The sequence below is a fragment of the Lontra canadensis genome, unplaced genomic scaffold (genome assembly GCF_010015895.1).
Source record: "Lontra canadensis isolate GAN:19392208 unplaced genomic scaffold, GSC_riverotter_1.0 scaffold5, whole genome shotgun sequence".
Lineage (NCBI taxonomy): Eukaryota > Metazoa > Chordata > Mammalia > Carnivora > Mustelidae > Lontra > Lontra canadensis.
The window spans coordinates 32,850,050-32,868,526 of NW_022630999.1; the positions used below are offsets into that span (position 1 = coordinate 32,850,050).

General features: G+C 44.6%; 1 protein-coding gene across 1 annotated transcript in view; it reads right to left on the bottom strand.

The window, feature by feature from the left end:
- Positions 1-18,477, bottom strand: part of SLIT3 (slit guidance ligand 3) — a 582,494-nt gene that overhangs the window by 465,586 nt on the left and 98,431 nt on the right. The window contains exon 4 of the mRNA XM_032851770.1: positions 16,923-16,994. Within this exon, the coding sequence (XP_032707661.1) occupies positions 16,923-16,994 (72 nt within the window). The remainder of the gene's footprint in view (positions 1-16,922; positions 16,995-18,477) is intronic.

The window sequence follows — 18,477 nt, forward strand, 5'->3', positions numbered from 1 at the left end:
CGAATCTTTGGGCTGTGCCCACAGTATCAGACCAAGAATCTGAGGGCTGGGATTTTTGAGTTCCCTACTACTCCGTGCTTCAGGGTCTCCAACTGTAAAATGAGCACACTGGTCTAGAAGTTCCAGAAGGTGCCATTTGGCTCTGGTCATCTATGAAGATGATGCTTCTTTCCTCCTGAGGGGCTCCTGTACAGACAAGGGCTCACACACATCTTGGCACAGAATGAAGAGGAACACGTGTGATCAAAAATTTTTGATTTGCCTTGGAAGGAATGAGAAAAGGACAAAAGGACAAAAATCTGAAATACATCTCCCCCCCAATATTCCTATTCTCTTGCTTTCCTTTCCTTTGTCCTCCACTGGTTCTTTATCTTTACCACCTCTGCCCCACGTTTCCTTTTTGTTGTTGGTGGTCTTCCTTCTTCCCTCTCTTCCTTATTCTAGGTTTTCTTCCTTTTGTTTGTTCTATCCTATCTTCTTTTTTCTCCCCATTCATAAATGAGCATGCCCTCACTGAAAAGGCACTCTTCTTTTCCCCAATTTGTTGAATTAAAAGTGGTGAGTAGGTCAAGCTGTGCAGAACAGCAGCATCTCTCACACCACCAAAGCAGGATAGGAAGTCTGGAAGGCCTGGATTCCACAGCATGGCACAGATGATGGGCACATCACTGAAGGCTGGTATGTGTGCAGAAGGGAGGAGTGGCGGACAGGGGTAGGAAGCAGGACGGGGGTGGAGAAGAAGAAATGGTGGGTTGGTGTTGCAGCTTTACACAGCACCAGCCAGAGATTTGGACAGAGTTAGTTTGGAGAACATTAATGATGTGATGTTCCAGTGTGGTTCTGGTTCAACTGGTTTAGAAGATAGGGTTCAAGGGCTCCTGGGTGGCTCAGTGGGTTAGGCCTCTGCCTTCGGCTCAGGTCATGATCTCAGGGTCCTTGGGCTCGAGCCCTGCATCGGGCTCTCTGCTTGGCAGGGAGCCTGCTTCCTCCTCTCTCTCTGCCTGCCTCTCTGCCTACTTGTGATCTCTGTCTGTCAAATAAATAAATCTTTAAAAAAAAGAAAAAAAAAAAAAAGATAGGGTTCACTTCAGGTTTGGGCTAAGTGACCAGATGCCTTTTGAACAATCTCTGGTTTAGATCTCAGATCAAGAGGAGAATAGTTTGGAGGTTTAGGTCAGTGTTCAGTAAATTAGTGTAATCTATTCTTTTTTTTTTTTTTTTCCCAGACTTAGGTTGGGTTTTTGTTCGATTCCCTACTAGTCTTCTTTTTCCTTCTTTGTAAAGCCTTCACTGAGCTGAGGCTCCTAATAGGTACGTAATCCCTTTCAATGCCCATTGGAAGTAAAAAAAAAAAAAAAAATCAATGAGGCTGGGAGATGAAGCAAACACAGTTTATCTTTTCATTTCATTGTATCAGAATATTATCCTCAGGTCTTTGAAATAAGCATCAGAAAATAACACTCCCTCCCCAGCTCTTGGTCTCAGGCACTGGCTCCCAATCAGCCAGCAGAGGATCTTGGATAGGCTGTTTGTCTCGCTGGTGGGAGTATGAAATCCTACCCTGCTGGCTCCTGAAGCCAGTTCACCTCCAGGCTGCATAGCCCAGCTGTGTGTGGATGGGCTCATCCCACGCAGGCCCTCTCAAAACTCCAGGGCAGGATCTTCCTACTTTTTAAACCCAAATAATTTTTCTTGCAAAAAGTGAAACAGAGGCCAGAAACGGAAGAAGGAAATGCGGTGTGTTAGTTTCATCCTCACTTTTGTGTGCATCCTTGACGAGTGTGCACACGTGTGTCTGTGTGCGTATATGTGTACATATGCTATTAAATAGTGACTTGGGGCTTTTTCAGGGCAATGATTCAGAACAGAAGGCACCTTTGACTATACATTGAGCAAAAAGCAGATTATAGAGAGACCAAATTCCTTCTCGCAGTCACTCATTCGCAGAATATTTATTGAATGCCCATGACGTGCTAGATAAAATATTAGGCAATTATAGAGTCAACAGAACAGGCAAAATCCCTATTCTCAAGAAGCTTACATTCTAACGGGGGAATGGGAGAACAGAGTATAAACAACTAAATGAATAAATGAGCAAAAGAATTTCAGGGAGTGGTAAGTGCCATGAAGAAAAGAAAATTGGGTCATATGATGGACAATGGCTAGCAAGGAAAAAACAGCACTGCAGGTAGGGTTATTACAAAAGGGCTCTCTGTGGAAATCGTGTATGAACCAGGATCCACATTTCAAGAAGGGCCTACCCAGGCCAACGTCTGGAGTCAGAATGTCCCAGGCAGAAGTAATAGCAAGGCCAAGGTCCTGAGCTGAGAAAGATGTAGAAGTATTGGAAGAAGAAGAGGAAGGCCTGTTAAGCTGCGGTGGTGGAATTAGAGAGAAGCCTCAGATGGCACCAGGAAGAGTGACAGAGGCTAGACCGTGTGACGTAGGAGTTGGGGTTCTTTTTTAGAACAACACGAAGTTGTTGTTGGGAGATTTAACTGTGGAGTAAGGAGATCTGATTTATCCCAAAATGATCTCGGCATCTGTTGGATGGACCTTGGATGATGAAGGGACCCAAGTAGGAGCAGGAAGACTTAGTGAGGAGGTCCTTGAGGTCATCTAGTCAAGAAAGTGTGGTGGCTTGTATAAAGGTGACAGCAGCAGAGACGGAAGGTGGTGGACAAACTGGTAAAGACAGAGCTGACAAATTCTACCCACCCTCCTGTCAATGATTCTACCCTTGGGGAGAAGCTTGTGAGTAGAGTACTCTCCAGACAACCCATCTTCCCCTTTCCTGCTTTTCTGGCCTCATGAGGCCTAATGATCTTCCATCTTTCACTCTCATTTAAATAAAGGAAGTGCCATGCACAGGGGAAAAGGATCTGCAGAGAACGCCATTAGCGATGGAAGCCATAACAATTATTCCCTAAGATAATTTTGTTCAATGGCTGAGCCCTTGGGAACTGGTGGTTGACAATGCTCTGTTCTGTGTTGTAAAATGGAATCAAAGTCCCGGAAGGTCTCGGGTAGAAGCCTGACCATGCACATCTCTTCCAGGGAAGACAGAAGCTCTCTCTGGAGACTAGAAAACATTTACACTAATAATTTACTGTCTCTGACACAGATCTGCCACTAACCATCTTTATGCACCTAAACACCAATTACGAGCCAAGGAGACAAACCATCTTCCCCCTCCTCCACTGCTGCTGCCTTTCTGACCTCTGATATCTTCTTACAGTGTTGCTCAATAATTCAAGCTAATTTAAAAATCAGTATCTTGCACTAAAGTGAAATTATATCTGTGCTTAGATTTAACGGCCTGGAAGGGATCTTCATTTATCTGTCTGGGACTCTTCTATAGAGAGAAGGTTTTATGTGTACGTGTTGGTGGAATGTGATGTGTATGTGGCATGTGCTTTTGGAAAGAGGAAGGGCAGAGTAGGAAATGTGGAGACACAGGAAGGAGATGATTAAGGCCGTGATATTAATAAAATTGATGATGAAGCATTTCTTTCTATACCACTATCAGCAATTCCTATCAAAAATATATATTTTTTAAATTATTGAAGTCAGGTCTCTCTGAGCATCTTGATATGTAGCTTAGGATCTCATAAATCTCAAATTAAATGAAATTTAATGAAATTAAATGAAATTTAACCCTCTTAGAAAGGCAGTTTTTCCCCTTAGAGCATTTTGACCTCAAAAAGTCAGGATGCTTTCTTCACTGGGAGAAATGTTGGCATGATTCTACGTGTATTTCAATCAAAAGCTGACTCATTGATAAGAAATTCTAGTCCAGGGCCCTAGACACACCAATGGGAGGTCAAACCATCAGTTTAATAGCTAAATACTCCATTTAACCAACCATGGGAAGTTCTTGGCTCTACAACAGGCAATGCCAGTCAAGATGAGGCCAGACTTCCAAATAGGCTCATCACCTTAAGCAGAGTGGGGAGAATTAGAGAAGGAATCACAGGAAGAAAGAAACATCATGAATAAAACATTAAAATATTTTTCTAAACCATGAACCAAAAACTCTGGTCCAGCACACCACATTCAAGCAAGGAGCGTAAAATTTACTAAACTTCTCCATTTCTTTTCTTTCTTTTTTAAAACTCAAACCAGATCATATTTATTTACTATTTTTTAATTGAGGTTTAGTTGACACATAATATTATACTAGTTTCAGGTGTACAACATAATGATTTGATATTTGTATATAATGCAAAATGATCACCACAGTGAGTCTAGCTTCTACCCATATAAAATCATATAATAAGCAATATATTATACAGCTCCGTTCTCCTCTCCATCTCCCCGTGTCCTCCATGTTATTTGTTATGCTCCACAAATAAGTGAAACCATATGATAATTGACTCTCTCTGCTTGACTTATTTCACTCAGCATAATCTCTTCCAGTCCCGTCCATGTTGCTACAAAAGTTGGGTATTCATCTTTTCTGATGGAGGCATAATACTCCATAGTGTATATGGACCACATCTTCCTTATCCATTCGTCCGTTGAAGGGCATCTTGGTTCTTTCCACAGTTTGGCGACCATGGCCATTGGTGCTATAAACATTGGGGTACAGATGGCCCTTCTTTTCACTACATCTGTATCTTTGGGGTAAATACCCAGTAGTGCAATGGCAGGGTCATAGGGAAGCTCTATTTTTAATTTCTTGAGGAATCTCCACACTGTTCTCCAAAGTGGCTGCACCAACTTGCATTCCCACCAACAGTATAAGAGGGTTCCCCTTTCTCCACATCCCCTCCAACACACGTTGTTTCCTGTCTTGCTAATTTTGGCCATTCTAACTGGTGTAAGGTGGTATCTCAATGTGGTTTTAATTTGAATCTCCCTGATGGCTAGTGATGATGAACATTTTTCATGTGTCTGATAGCCATTTGTATGTCTTCATTGGAGAAGTGTCTGTTCATATCTTCTGCCCATTATTTGATATGATTATCTGTTGTGTGTGTGTTGAGTTTGAGGAGTTCTTTATAGATCCTGGATATCAATCTTTTGTCTGTACTGTCATGTGCAAATATCTTCTCCCATTCCGTGGGTTGCCTCTTTGTTTTCTTGACTGTTTCCTTTGCTGTGCAGAAGCTTTTGATTTTGATGAAGTCCCAAAAGTTTATTTTTGCTTTTGTTTCCTTTGCCTTTGGAGACATATCTTGAAAGAAGTTGCTGTGGCTGATATCGAAGAGATTACTGCCTATGTTCTCCTCTAGGATTTTGATGAATTCCTGTCTCACGTTGAGGTCTTTTATCCATTTTGAGTTTATCTTTGTGTACAGTGTAAGAGAATGGTCGAGTTTCATTCTTCTACATATAACTGTCCAGTTTTCCCAGCACCATTTATTGAAGAGACTGTCTTTTTTCCACTGTATATTTTTTCCTGTTTTGTCGAAGATTCCCCTCGGTGTATTTTTTTAAGTTCAGTTATATTCTTCAACTCTGCGACTTTGGCTTGGTACTTTCTTATTTTTTTTTCTCTCTTCCTTAAAATTATCCCTGTGTTCATCCATTCTTGTCCTGAGATTGACGAATATATTTTTCTTCCATTCCCTTCCCTCCCCACCTCCTCTCCTTACTCTCCTCTCCTCTCTTTTCCTCTGCTCTTCTCTTTTTTCTCTTCTCCCTCTATCTCATCTTTACGACCACACTTTGAACTCTTTATCAGGTAAATTACTTATCTCCATTAAGAATTTTTCCTAGGGTTTTATCTTATTCTTTTACAAGGAGCATATTCCTCTGTTTCCTTGTTTTGCTTGACTCCCTGTGTTCATTTCTGGTATTAGGCAAACCAGGTATCTTTTCTAGTTTTAAAGGAGTGGTCACAGGAAGCCTGGGGGTGTGTGTTTCAGCCTGATGTCTATGCAGTGCCCCCAGTGTCTTAGCCTTCTAAGAACTGCATCTTTTTTTTGAGACCCCAGGAGAGTGCCAGGTTGGAATGAGAATGCCAGGCTGGACTGAGCTTTCCAAGTCAGTTTTGCAGGGTGGAGGCATGGGGCAGCATTGGGCCAGGGCAAAGAGGCCCACCAGGTTTTGCAGGGCAGGGCTATGGGGGCATTTGGGGCCGGGATGAGCTTACTTACCAGGCTTGGCAAGGCTGCAGGAGAGCACAGGGATGGGATAAGCAGCACTAGAAAGAGGGAAAGTACAAAAATGGTGCCTGCCTGTGCCTCTGTCCTAGAGCGAGCTCCAACAGCCTCCTACACCTTTGGTAGACCCTTTAAGCTTAGCCAATGACTCTCCTTCAGATAGAGTCTAGGCTCCTTTCAGCTTGCTGCTTTTGAGCTGCGTCCTGGGGTGAGTGAATCTTTGTCTGAGCCATTTACAAGTGGAGTCTCAGTTTCCTAGAGCCCTGTAGGTCCCCTGGATATAAGCCCCCTCGGTTTTTAAGGTCAGATATTTTGTAGGCTCATTTCTTCATTGCATGTTCCAATGATTGGGATACCTAATATGGGGTTTGAATCCCTTGTTCCTTAGAGATCCCTCCCACTATCGGTTGTCCCCCATTAGGGGTGGGGGTTTTGGCAAGATCACATCTCTGCCTCTCCTAATCATTCCAGTGTGGCCTTTTTATCTTTTGTTGTGGAGAAGCTGTTCAGCTAGTTTACAGGTGTTTTTCATAGAGAATTGTTCTGTATGTAGCTATACATTTGGCATGCCTGTGGGAAGAGGTGAGTTCAAGGTCTTCCTATGATGCCGTCTTGAATTGCCTCCTCAAATTTCTCCATTTCTATTTGTTTCAGACAGTACTGTGTTAGTATAGTTTGGCTCTTATTAATATTGTGTGAACACTTTCATTACAATCTTCAGTCTCCAGGACTTTGTAAAGGACTACAAACCTAACAAATGAAATGAATGTTCAACATATAGGATACTGAGCCCACAGGAAAGACAAAAGTAATCCAAAGTTACAGACTTTTTTTTTTTTAAATAATTTGAAATTATGCTAGAATTTGGGACATCAAATTAAAACATTATTTGTCCCCTGGAAAGATTGCCAAATGGTTGAAAATAAGAGATGATTAGGCTCTTTAGAAATGTTTCTGTTGATGCTAAATGTGGTTCAAGAACAAACAATTCAAGATTATTAGATGTGGGTACATTTGCATCATTCAGGCAATTGAAGAATGTGTGTTTGCAGTCCACCCACCTCAAAATGCTTATATTTTCTATATATAATGTGATAATTCCCTGATATTCTCAATTCCCTTGAGAGTTTCTAACTCCAGAAAGGGGAACAAGGATCCCAGGGTATGTACATAGGCTGGCCTCTGGTTCTCCTTCTCATTAATGGCCTAAGTTGCCACTGAGAACACAGTCTTTATGTGAGCACCCTCAGTGATGGTCACACAGCCGTGCTGAGGCTAGCTGACTTTACCACATGCCACAAGGTGCTGAGAGCAGCACATGGTGTTGTAGAGAGAGGTTCCAACTCTGCAGGTGGGTCTGAGCCAAGGAAGTCTGAGAAGGAGCCAGGTGGCAAGAAGCCCATGCTCACACCCTCTGGGCTCAGATTAGACATGTCTGCATTCTATACTCAGCATCCCAACAACCAGCACATTTCTCTCTCTCTCTCTCTCTCTCTCTCTCTCACACACACACACACACACACACACTAGGTGTTCAATGAATATTTTAGTTGTCCCCGATTACACGGTTCTCTCCCTGGGAATTGAGCAGGAATGTCCCCAGTAGGGAACTGACTACGTGCCAGGTATCAGCTGGGTGTTTGTTTTATTTTTCCACTTCCCAACTCACTGTTTTCACATATAGCACAGAGAACACACCACCATATGAAGGCTTCCGGCGGTGTGTCCAAGGAGCTGAGCTCTTCTTGCTGTGAGCTGTTTAATGTACCACCAGAACAAAAAATTCAGGAGCTTTTCTGAAGCCCTTACACATATAACCTTGTGTCTTTATATTTTTCCTTTTTCTGTGGCACTCCAGTTGGCCCCAGGGTTTCACCATTATTACCAGTGTCCAGTTTTGTCTGACTTCCTTCAAGGGTGCTGTTTCTCACCCTGATCTATGGCACAGCTGTAGAATGGTTAACCCTTTGCACATGTCTTTAGAAAGCCATCTTGGATCCCCCACCAAGTAGACCAGCAAAAAACCTTACCTTCAAACCAAAGAAAATACTAAATCCATGAAATCACTTAAGCCATCCTTCCAAAGAGAGGGAGAATCAAAATGTTTTATGCAGTAACCTATAAGAAACTCATTTTGTGGGATGTTTCACATTCCAGCCCATGGTTTATTCCCCCATATATCCCTGCCAGTAATATCAACCAGATGTGGCCAAGAAGTCTGTGCAGAATTGTAAAAATTACAAGCATATTCTGTAATTCCAAAGCATTGTAAAGTCACAGCTTGTTGTTTTTTTTTTTTCTGGAAAAAAAACCAAAAAACAAAAAACAAAAACCACCAAAAAATCTTTTCAGGCTGGTAGGATGTTCTCAGTTCAAGTATTACCTGATCACTTTAGAAAGTTCTTCTGTTGGCCCAAAGGACCGAAGAGTTTTAAAATATAAAACCCAACTCTGCTTTTGATACGTTATAGGGAACTTAGGAAGGTCTACCTGCACACATCTATTTAAGTCTGTAAATTTACTAATGTTTCAAGTCTTAATGCTTTAGATATCAGATATGAGCACCTGCCCATATACACTCATATAATCATAAAAGTACAAAACACTGAAGCCTCAGAGATCCATGGTTACTTTCTCTCTCTTTGGTAAGGTGTGTTTTAGCACAGGAGGCATATGATAAGGTAGAAATCAGTCCACAGAATTGGGGTCAGAAAGCCCTGGGAGTACTCCTGGTGAGTTAGTCTCTCAGGCTTCAGTTCCATTATTGGTGTAGTAGGCACAAACATACCTACCCCACAGGAGAACTAAAGAAGACTGTATGTGCCAAGGGTGTCTAGTACATAACAGGTGCTCCAGAAATGTCTGTTTTTTTGTCTGCTCCAAAATCTATAAAGTAACAGGGTTTGTACTAGATCAGTGCTTCTCGAAGTACGCTCATGTGTGACACACCAAAATCACGTAGGGTGCTGATGTACAAAGTCAGAACCCCAGGTCCATTCCAGATCTACTGAATGATATATCTTGGTTACATGGCCTGGGAATCAACATTTTAATCAGTATCGCAAGGGAATTTTCCCCCAACAAATGCTAACTCTGAGAAGCAGTGGAACCCAGATCCTTGCTCACCAAATGTGGTCCTGGGCCAGGGGCATCACCTGGAACTTTGTTACAAATATAGACTCTTAGGTCCACCCTTGATCTACAGAACCAGAACCCACATTTTAACAAGATCCCCAGGTGTTCAGATGCACAGTGAAGTTTGAAAAATTCTGGCCTATATAACTTATTCCTAACTTTAAAATGTTACCATTTAAAAGTCTATAAGACAATCAAAGCATTAGCGTGTAGTCAGCGCTGTGGATAGTCTGCAGGTTTCTGTGCTCAGCCAGATAAAGCCTCCGTGGTGGAGAAAAGAAACCTTCCATGCCTTCTTTCCTGGCTTTAGCTTAAAGTACTACAGCCAGAGTGCAACTCACGTAAAATAGAAATCCCAGGAGTGACACGACCCCCGCTGTAACCCACTATCTGCTCACATGCAGATTAAAGCTAAACCTGTCCTCAAGCACATGACGGAACTTGTAGTTGGGGAGGCCCTCTGTAAAGCCAACAGAAGGCCAGGGCCTCACTGCTGTGTTCAGGGAGTGGGGGAATGCAGGAGGAGGGGGGACAGGAGCTCCAGTTTGCAGGGATATTTTCCATGAGCTTTTGGTGGCTTTTTGGTGGCTGTGCCCCTGGAAAAAGTGACCCCACGTCTGCGTTGGTGAGGCTGGTCCATCCCTGGCCTCTGAAGGCAGGGCTAGCACAGGGGGAGCAGGTCTCTGGGACTGAGCTCTAGGCAGGCGGGCTATTTCCGAAACCCCCACCATCCTGATGGATTGGTTTCCCCGTCGTCCTATTATCATTTCACCACATCAGATAACAACTCTGCTGGAAAATTGAGTAGTATGGTTTTTGTTTTCTCCACTGGTTTTTCATTTTTATAGTACTGTTTCACATCGATATAGAGTTTTACGGTGACACATACTGCATGTAGTTATGTTTTCAAGTTTAATGCAGAGCTGAAAGACTAAGGTGGCTGCGAACGGATCTACGAACAGCAAAAGGTATTACCTAGAGGTATGGGGCCCCAGTCACTCACCAAGCCTGGGCTCATTTAAGGCTTCAAAGGCATAAAGGGACAAACGTTAATTGAGGTTCTACTAGGTGCCTGGCACTTTCATGTGTTACTAACTTCTCATAAATATAGTAGGGAGACTGTGTTAGGGGTGTGGGCTCTGGAATCAGGCAAGCTTGGGTTTGAATTTTCGTTCTGCCAGTTGCTGGCTCTGACCTTGGGCAAGCTGTCCAAATCTCTAGAATTCTGTTTCTTTATCTCTAAAATGGATACGTTGTAGTATCTGACACCTTAAATCTGAGATTAAGCAAGAGAATATAGATAGAAGCAGGTCATAAAGCACCTAATCCACGCAAATATATAATACGCACTTGGGAACTATTATGGGCTGATGCGTCATTCCCAGCCCCCAAATTCATATTTAAGCCCTTGGCCTCATTACTTCTGAATGTGACTATATTTGGAGATCAAGTCTTTACAGAGGTGATTATGTTAAAACATACCCATTAGGGTAGGGCCTAGCAAGCGTCACTGATGTCCTTATGAGAAGAAGGAGAGACACCAGGGCTGAGCATGAACAGAGGACAACCATGCGAAGCAGCACAAGAAGACCGCCATCTCTAAAACAAGGAGAGAGACTGAGGAAAACAACCCAGCCAGTATCCAAACTATGAGAAAATCAATCTCTGTTGTTTAAGCCACCCAATCTGAGCTCCTTTGCTATGGCAGCCCGAGCGAACGAAGGCAGGCACAATTTTGCAGTGAATCAAGCCGAGACCGAGAAAGTTGAAGCTACTTGCCCAGTGTCACACGAGAGCAGGATCCAAACCCAGGTCTATACCCTTCCAAAGGCCACACTCTTTACTTTCCCACCGGGTTGCCTCAAAGGGACACTAGAGCCCCTTGCTGAATGCAGCGTCCTGTTTGGGGGTATGGGGCACGCACATGCAAGGTGGCCATAAGGGCGGCCAATGGTGAAGAGGAAGAAGAGGTACACTCAAGCAGGAATGAGAATTGGGAGGAGCGCTCCCTCACTGGACGTAAGTTCCCTGGAAACTGAGGCTTCAGAGCCTTTAACCCTGGATGGATGTTGATCTATTGTGACAACAGCCCAGTGACTCGAGGCTGGTCAGTTGACCACACTTCCTAGTGTTTTCAGCTGCTTCAGGGATTAACCTTCTAAGTGTCTTGCAACTCTATAGATCCAAGTGAGGGCCAGGGGGTTTAACCACAGTGGCAGTTTTTTAAAAGCTGTCACATACCTCATAGAACTGAGTGGGGGGGAGGCTGGTCTGCTACTAAATACTGCTTTTCAGCTACGGGTTTTAAACCACCATCAAATATTGAATGGGCTCTTTGGTCATGAATCCAGAACAGATGGGCCACAAGGACCTCAGTGGTCTGCTCATCCTCATATGGAGAAGTCAAACCCTTAAAAACCACAGTCACACTTGAGAGAGAAAGAGACAGAGAGTCGGGGAGGGTCAGAGGGAGAGAGGGAGAATCTGAAGCAGACTCTGCACTGAGCCCCGAGCCTGATGCAGGGCTCAACCTCACAATCATGAGATCACAACCTGAGCTAAATTCAAGAGTCAGACACTTAACCGACTGTGCCACCCAGGTGCTCTGGTAAAACGCAAAGGACTTTTAATCACAGTTTTTATCTCGTCTTCTGCTCCTTCTAATAATTTCTGGCAACATTAACACTTTAACCTCCAAACAACCAGAAATCCTTTGTTCCCTCTCCCATGTGTAGCTGAAAGAGAAAACTAGAAGGGGATTAAAAAAAAGGGGGGGGGATTAATAACCTATAGACCATGTAACAGACTGTGTTCCATCCTGTCCTCTCTAGATGAGACAACTGAGGCCCAGAGAGGGGAAATAACAAGTCTAAGGCCACAGAGCTTGTGAGTGGTGGAGCCTGTGTGAAGAACAGGATCTTCCCACCCCAAGTGCAGTGTCTCCTCACCCTCATCTCTTTTGGAATCTGAAGTCTTTGCCAGGTGTGGAAGTGTTAACCACAGATATCAATGCCCTGGCCTAGGTACGCTCATATCAACTAGCAACATCGCCCAGAGCCATCTTTCCCTGAGCGTATGCTATAGGCCAGAGTCAAAGCTGAAGGCTGTGCCTGGGTTACTTTCATTTATCCTCACAACAGTGTGGAGAAGTAGGTTCTCTTATTTATTTTACTGGCGAGGAACCTGAGACCCAAGGAGGTTAAGTGACTTGTCCACAGTCTCATGGCCCCTTAACCCCTTCAGTCTACTGCCACCTCCTATGCTCAGCTCTGGGTCAGGAATGGTAGGCAACTTAGGAAGAGCAGAAACACAGTCCCGACGCTTGAGAACCTCATGATCTATGTCAAGATGCGGGTGGGGGAGGGAGCTAATATTTACTGAGTGACCAGGGCATGACAGAGACCTTGCTGGCCCTTTATCAACCACAGGGATGTTACCTAAACCTCAGGGCACTTCCAAGCTCTAGGATGCTCTGGCTTGTACTCCAGTGCTTGAAAACAGGGTAAGAGGACAGACATACCACTAACATGCATATGGATCAATGAATCAATGGTGCTGGATCTGGGGGTGAATGGGGGTGGAGTGACCAGCAAAGGCCTGGCAGAAACACTTGGATATATGACAGGTCCAATATCAATCTCTTTTTTATTATCACTTCAGGCCTTCACAATAGCTAGCTTGGCATGGCAGGAAAGGAAGGACCTGCAGGAACACAGACACGCATTCGAGTTCCAGTTCCATTGTATCTTGGTTACACAGCTATGGGTAAGTTAGATAACCCCTTAAAGCTTCAGAAGAAGATTTGAGAATGCTCTCTTTGCAGGACTGCAGAGATTGTAAAGGTTAAATCTGAGAATCAAGGCACAGTCCCAGGGTAGTGCTTCTTCTTAGAAATGTTGGCCACGTGGGCAAGTAATTTAAATTCTGAGTTGTAGTTTCCTCTACTATAAAATGGGAGTATTGAGGCAGGGAGCTGACTGTAGTAGAGAAAAGCACAGACTCCAGAGGCAGATTACCCAAATTTGAATTTTGGTTCTGTTACTTGGTAGTTGTAGGACATTGGGTGAGCTCTTCATCTCTCTGAGCCAAAGTTTCACACTGATGGAACAATAATAGTCATAGCACCTAACCTCTAGGGCTGGTAGGAGTAGCAAGCGAGTTCTACATAAAATGCTCAGACCAGCACCTGCCAGTTCACGGGTTTGCTACTGTTATTACCCTGAAGTGTTACGGAGGATCCAAAGCACTCAATTAAAGCACAGCAGTCTGCACAAAGTAGATGCTCAATAAACTCGCAGACATCTGTCATTTTTAAGTTTGGCATCACTCCCCCTATCTTCTGATAACAGAATTATTCTTTCTTTTGGGAAACCCATACTCTCATCCCCAAACAGGTGAGATGAACCCATGACCCAAACTTGGATCAGTCAAAGGATACCACCTCTTTGGCAACAGTGATGTGCTCCGACATAGACAAGTGACCAAGGCTAAGCAATCCATCATTGTTTCAGTGCTGCAGGTGCACTGCTACACATGATGGAGGAGTTAGATGAAGTCCCAATGACATCACCAAGCCCCTGGATCCAGTTGTTCCTGAAGCCATCCATAACTATTCCCGAACTTCCCAGGTATATAAACAAATATATTTTCTCTTTGGATTAAACTAACTTTAGTCACAGTTCTGTCACTTACTGTTTAGTAGCATTATTATAATAGCAGGTTTTCAATAAATATTATTTCCCTTTCCAATCACTCCTGAAAACATCTTATTACATGCCCATAGCCTTTCCAAAAGGTATTCTTTGGATAAACACTGAGTATTAGGCAGTTTTTGTCTACAGATCTAGCAAGAAAGGAAAAGGCGTGTCCAGAATTGCTACTTATCCCACATGGCGTACTACGGAGTAGACAGCCACACAGTACCCACATTTAGCATTCCCTAGAAAATGGCTCACTGGGTCTATTGAGATGCAACGCTCTTTTAAAACAGAGCTAGTGGCATATGTATACACACTCATGATTGCACATTTATTGGTTTCTAATTTGTACCCTGCTTACTTCCAAAAAGGCCCTGGAGTGGCTGACAAAATAAGACAAAGACACAATGGGGCCATTAAGAAAAATCAAAGATCAAGCCCAGAGAGAAAAAAGGGATTGCTGATTATAGCTGAAACCTGGGTTAATATAGTTCCTTCAATAAAAAAAAAAAAAATTATATTTAGCTCTCAGCTTTTTGGCAGCCATTCAGAATGTGTCATGATGAGGCATACAGAGAAGTGGGCATCCTTCATGTCTACAGCCGAAAACCCAGTGGAAGCCAGGCTGGAACAGGGATAGTGGAAAAGCTTGTTGAATGAATGAATGAATGAATGAGTGAATGAATGAATGAGTGAATGGGGGATAAAAGAACCAGAGCCTAAGGGCATTGTTTGCACACTAGGCCTGCATCCTTCTCTTCTCACTGAGAGCTGATGTATGCCAGCCTCAGTGCCTGGCTAGGACCTGGAGAGGGACGGACACCACACGGAGTCAAATGTCACCCCCACCTTCCCAGCTGCAGCTCTTCCGGCTTCAGGTAAAAGCTCAGTGTCATCCACCTCAGCGCTCACAGCAACTCCCAGTCCCTTCACGCATCCCAGAGAAAGAGAACAGAGAGCGAGGTGGAGGGGATGGGGAGTATAGGAGTAGTCACAGTTATCTTGGTGAGGACACTCACGCCGCACTGTAAACCCTAGAAAACACACCCACACTGTGATCTCGTCTGAGGCTTACAACTCCTCAGTGAGGAAGGTGAAAGGGAAGAGGGGTGTCTGCCTTTTACTGATGAGGATATTCAGGCACAGAAGGGAAAGTGACTCCCTTAACCTCTCTCAGAAAATGACGGGATGCCACCCTGGGGTTTCCCATGCCCCGGGCTGTCTGCCTGGGCCTGGCCCCCAGCATCTCAATGCTTGAAATTCCTCCTCTGATCAGATCAAGAGCAGCCTAGAATAAAATAGGCATCACTTTGATGGCCGTGGGGAGCAGCTGGGAGGCCACATTCCGTGAGCAAAAACCAGCCCACCCAACGTCCTACAACAGGCAGAACAGTCAGACCCCACCTGCTCCAAGCCTTCCAGCAGTCCCAGCCCCATGGCCACCCTCTGTGTGCCTAGAAAGTGACGCTGACATTCCCGATGAAGAACAGATAGCCAGCCTTAATTAGGAGCCGGCTGAAAAGACACAACATAGTGCTGGGTGCAGAGATGGCTAGTAAGTGAGCACCAAGGGAAAGAACTCTACAGGAATAGGAAATTAAAAACCAGGTTGTTGCCCCTCATGCCCACTTCGTACTGCTTATCCGGCTCAGCTAGACACCCAGGCTGCTGAATGTCCCTTTATCCACCCTCACGCTCATCAGGGTGGGCTCAGAGAAGAATGGTGGAAAAGGGGGGCATATTCTTGTCCATGTTTAGCAAAGTGATCCAGGTGGTCTGAGCCAGAGAAATGCAGTAAACAGCATGAGGAGACTTTGACAAAAGGTACAGGTGTGTCCTAGAGAAGGCGAGCCACGCTGCTTACCACTTAAACACAAACCAACCCTTACTGTTCTTGTTCCAACAAAGTACCCTTTCAAATACACTTACGTATATGGTCTCTTTCTTTGTGTGTACCCACAGATACAGATATGGATACAGATTCCTAATTCAGAGCTCATTCTTAAGTGCACACAGTGACATGTGTTTCATATTGCCCAATGTATCCTGGAGCCTACATACATTGCTCGACTGCATAAACAGGTTTTAAACACAGTCTCTGGGAATGTGAATGGCGGCCATAAGTTTGGATCCTCCCCGGTAATGTTAGAGTCTTCCCAGCCAGGCTGTAAATCTCACTGCTTGACGACTAAGCAGCCAGACTCTCTCCCTCCATTCAGAAAACCAAGCCTTGGGCCAACCCAGTTTACTCCATGAGCTACAAGAGTCACTGCCAGTATGACGTGTAGGTTCAGGATCACGAAGCCGTTCACCATCAATTCACGAGCACTTGCCTAACACCCAAGACATGCAAACCAGTCTCCATTCTGACATGCATCTCCAGCTCCTACCCTCCACACTCTCAGACTGTAGAAACGCACAGAAGCATCTCCAATCTCCCCCCTGCATTATATCCTGGATCATCCCAGAAGAGAAAGCCAAATTCAAGGTGTTTCTTCCTTTTCCCACAAAACCACAGATCTCCAGGCCCAGAGTTCCCAGGCTGGTGGTGGTAGGAGGCAGGAAAAGGGCAAGAGGTGTACTAGTCTGCAGGGTGGTGAGGTTGGAATGATTGGTCCAATCCAATGCCTTCCGACAACACTGCTGTCTCCTGTAAATAAACCCATCTCAAATCCCACCCTCAGGGCATTTCCCTGAGGTAAGGTCAGACCCATGTTAAACGACATCTTGTCTTTCCTTGCAAAGAAGAGACCTACTGCAAGTCACTAGCTCTCAATTGGCCACTTATGCCACTGATCAAAAGCAAAAAGTTGGGTGTGGGGGCACGCCACGCTGAAGCCCAGCTCCAAGTCCCCGTGCAGACGGTCTAACTGCCAAGCTGTACCTGGCACCAGGCTCCACTCACAAAGGCAATCACAATATACATATCACCAAAGCCAGGCAGGACGCCAGGCAGAAAACACAATTCAATTCTACTCACAGTCTGGTGAGCTTCGGTGTACTCTGAAAAAGCAATTCCGGGAGGACCTGGAGCTTATTCTTGTTCAGGCGCCTACGGATGAAGAGAAGAATGAGAGGATGTCAGGGGACATTAAATTGGATCAAGTGTATTGACAGATATCACTTCAATCAATTAATCAATCAATCAACAGGTATGAAGAGATCTTCCAGATTTTTCAGCATGGGATGCACATCATGTTAAGGCATATTCTGTCTCGGAAAGTAGGCAGTCAAGTTGAAGACAGAAGGCAAAGTTCAGTCACAGGCAAGAATACAGCATGCGTGCTGCCATTCCCCCAGCACGAGCCTAGGACAGACAGACAGACATCACTAACTGATCCCACATTCTTTCCCACAGATCCCAAGCAAAGCTTTTGAAACTCTCTGGCCATGTGCTCTGGGTAGCTCTTGCCAGTGATGAAACTGATCTGCAAAGTGGGTCCCTAAAAAGAAGTAAACTACCAGAGAGAATATTCTATCCTAGATGGTGGTGGAGGTGTGGTGGGGAGACAGCAGTTACTATGGGAGTTGAAGAAGCCACAGGTTGAGGAGACAAATGGAATCCCTGCCAGCCTGGCTCTTTGGCCCAGAGCAGGGCTACATTCTAACTTCCATGGGCCCTTGGCACTTTTGCCTTTGCGGGTCCCTGTCTCTATAAAACATTAATATATTTTATAAGTTTGTAGGTATAAAACATATTAATACTATATATAATAACATTTACTTTGACCTGAAAGGGTCTTTTTTTTTTTTCCTTATAATTTTAAAAGAAATGAAAGCATTTCCATGGGCCTCTGGAAGTATTGCTGGCCCTGGACCCTGCCCCACTGTGCCTAATGGGGCAGTCGGCTCTGGGTCACAGTGTGGGCATGCTGCGTGGCTAGAGGTAAACTCAGCCAGAATGGATGCCCCACATTGGATGGCAGCAAGACAGCCAGTCAGGCGTCCTCCAGAGAATGGTCAATACTAATGCCAATAGTAAAGAAGGCCACGAGTGTTTCCAAGGGACACGGATCCCTTGTGGTGGCCTCCAGGAGGGCTGCTCTCCTGGGAGTGGAAAGCGAAGAGGGAGACCTAGCTCCCTGCTGGCTCCCACGCCTCCCTCTCCTAGGATCCAGTGAGTGTCCAAATCAGTGTCTCCAAACCTGTCCCCAGAATGTCCTAGAGCAAAAGGACAGTTCACAGCCTGGTTGAATTTCTTCCTTAGAGTGAAGTGCCTCTTTGGTTACCTGGGACAACCATTATTATCTTCTTAGAGTTAAGCAAACTGAAGAAAAGGTGAGCTTCATCTCTGCTTCTGCCCCCAAAGCCCACGCTCTCCGAGAGGCCAAGCAGATACGATTCCCTGGGTGGGATTTTGGCATTTTCCCCCTTTCGTCGCAGGTTGATGGCCAAATACTTGAGAGGGACAGGGAACTAGGAGGGGGTTAAAAAGGGCAAAGCATGTAAGAAAGGAGCACTTAAGACCCCAGAGTAAGGCTCTTGTCAGCAGTGTGCTGCTTAGCCCAAAAGAGGCTCACATTGTATGTAGGCAG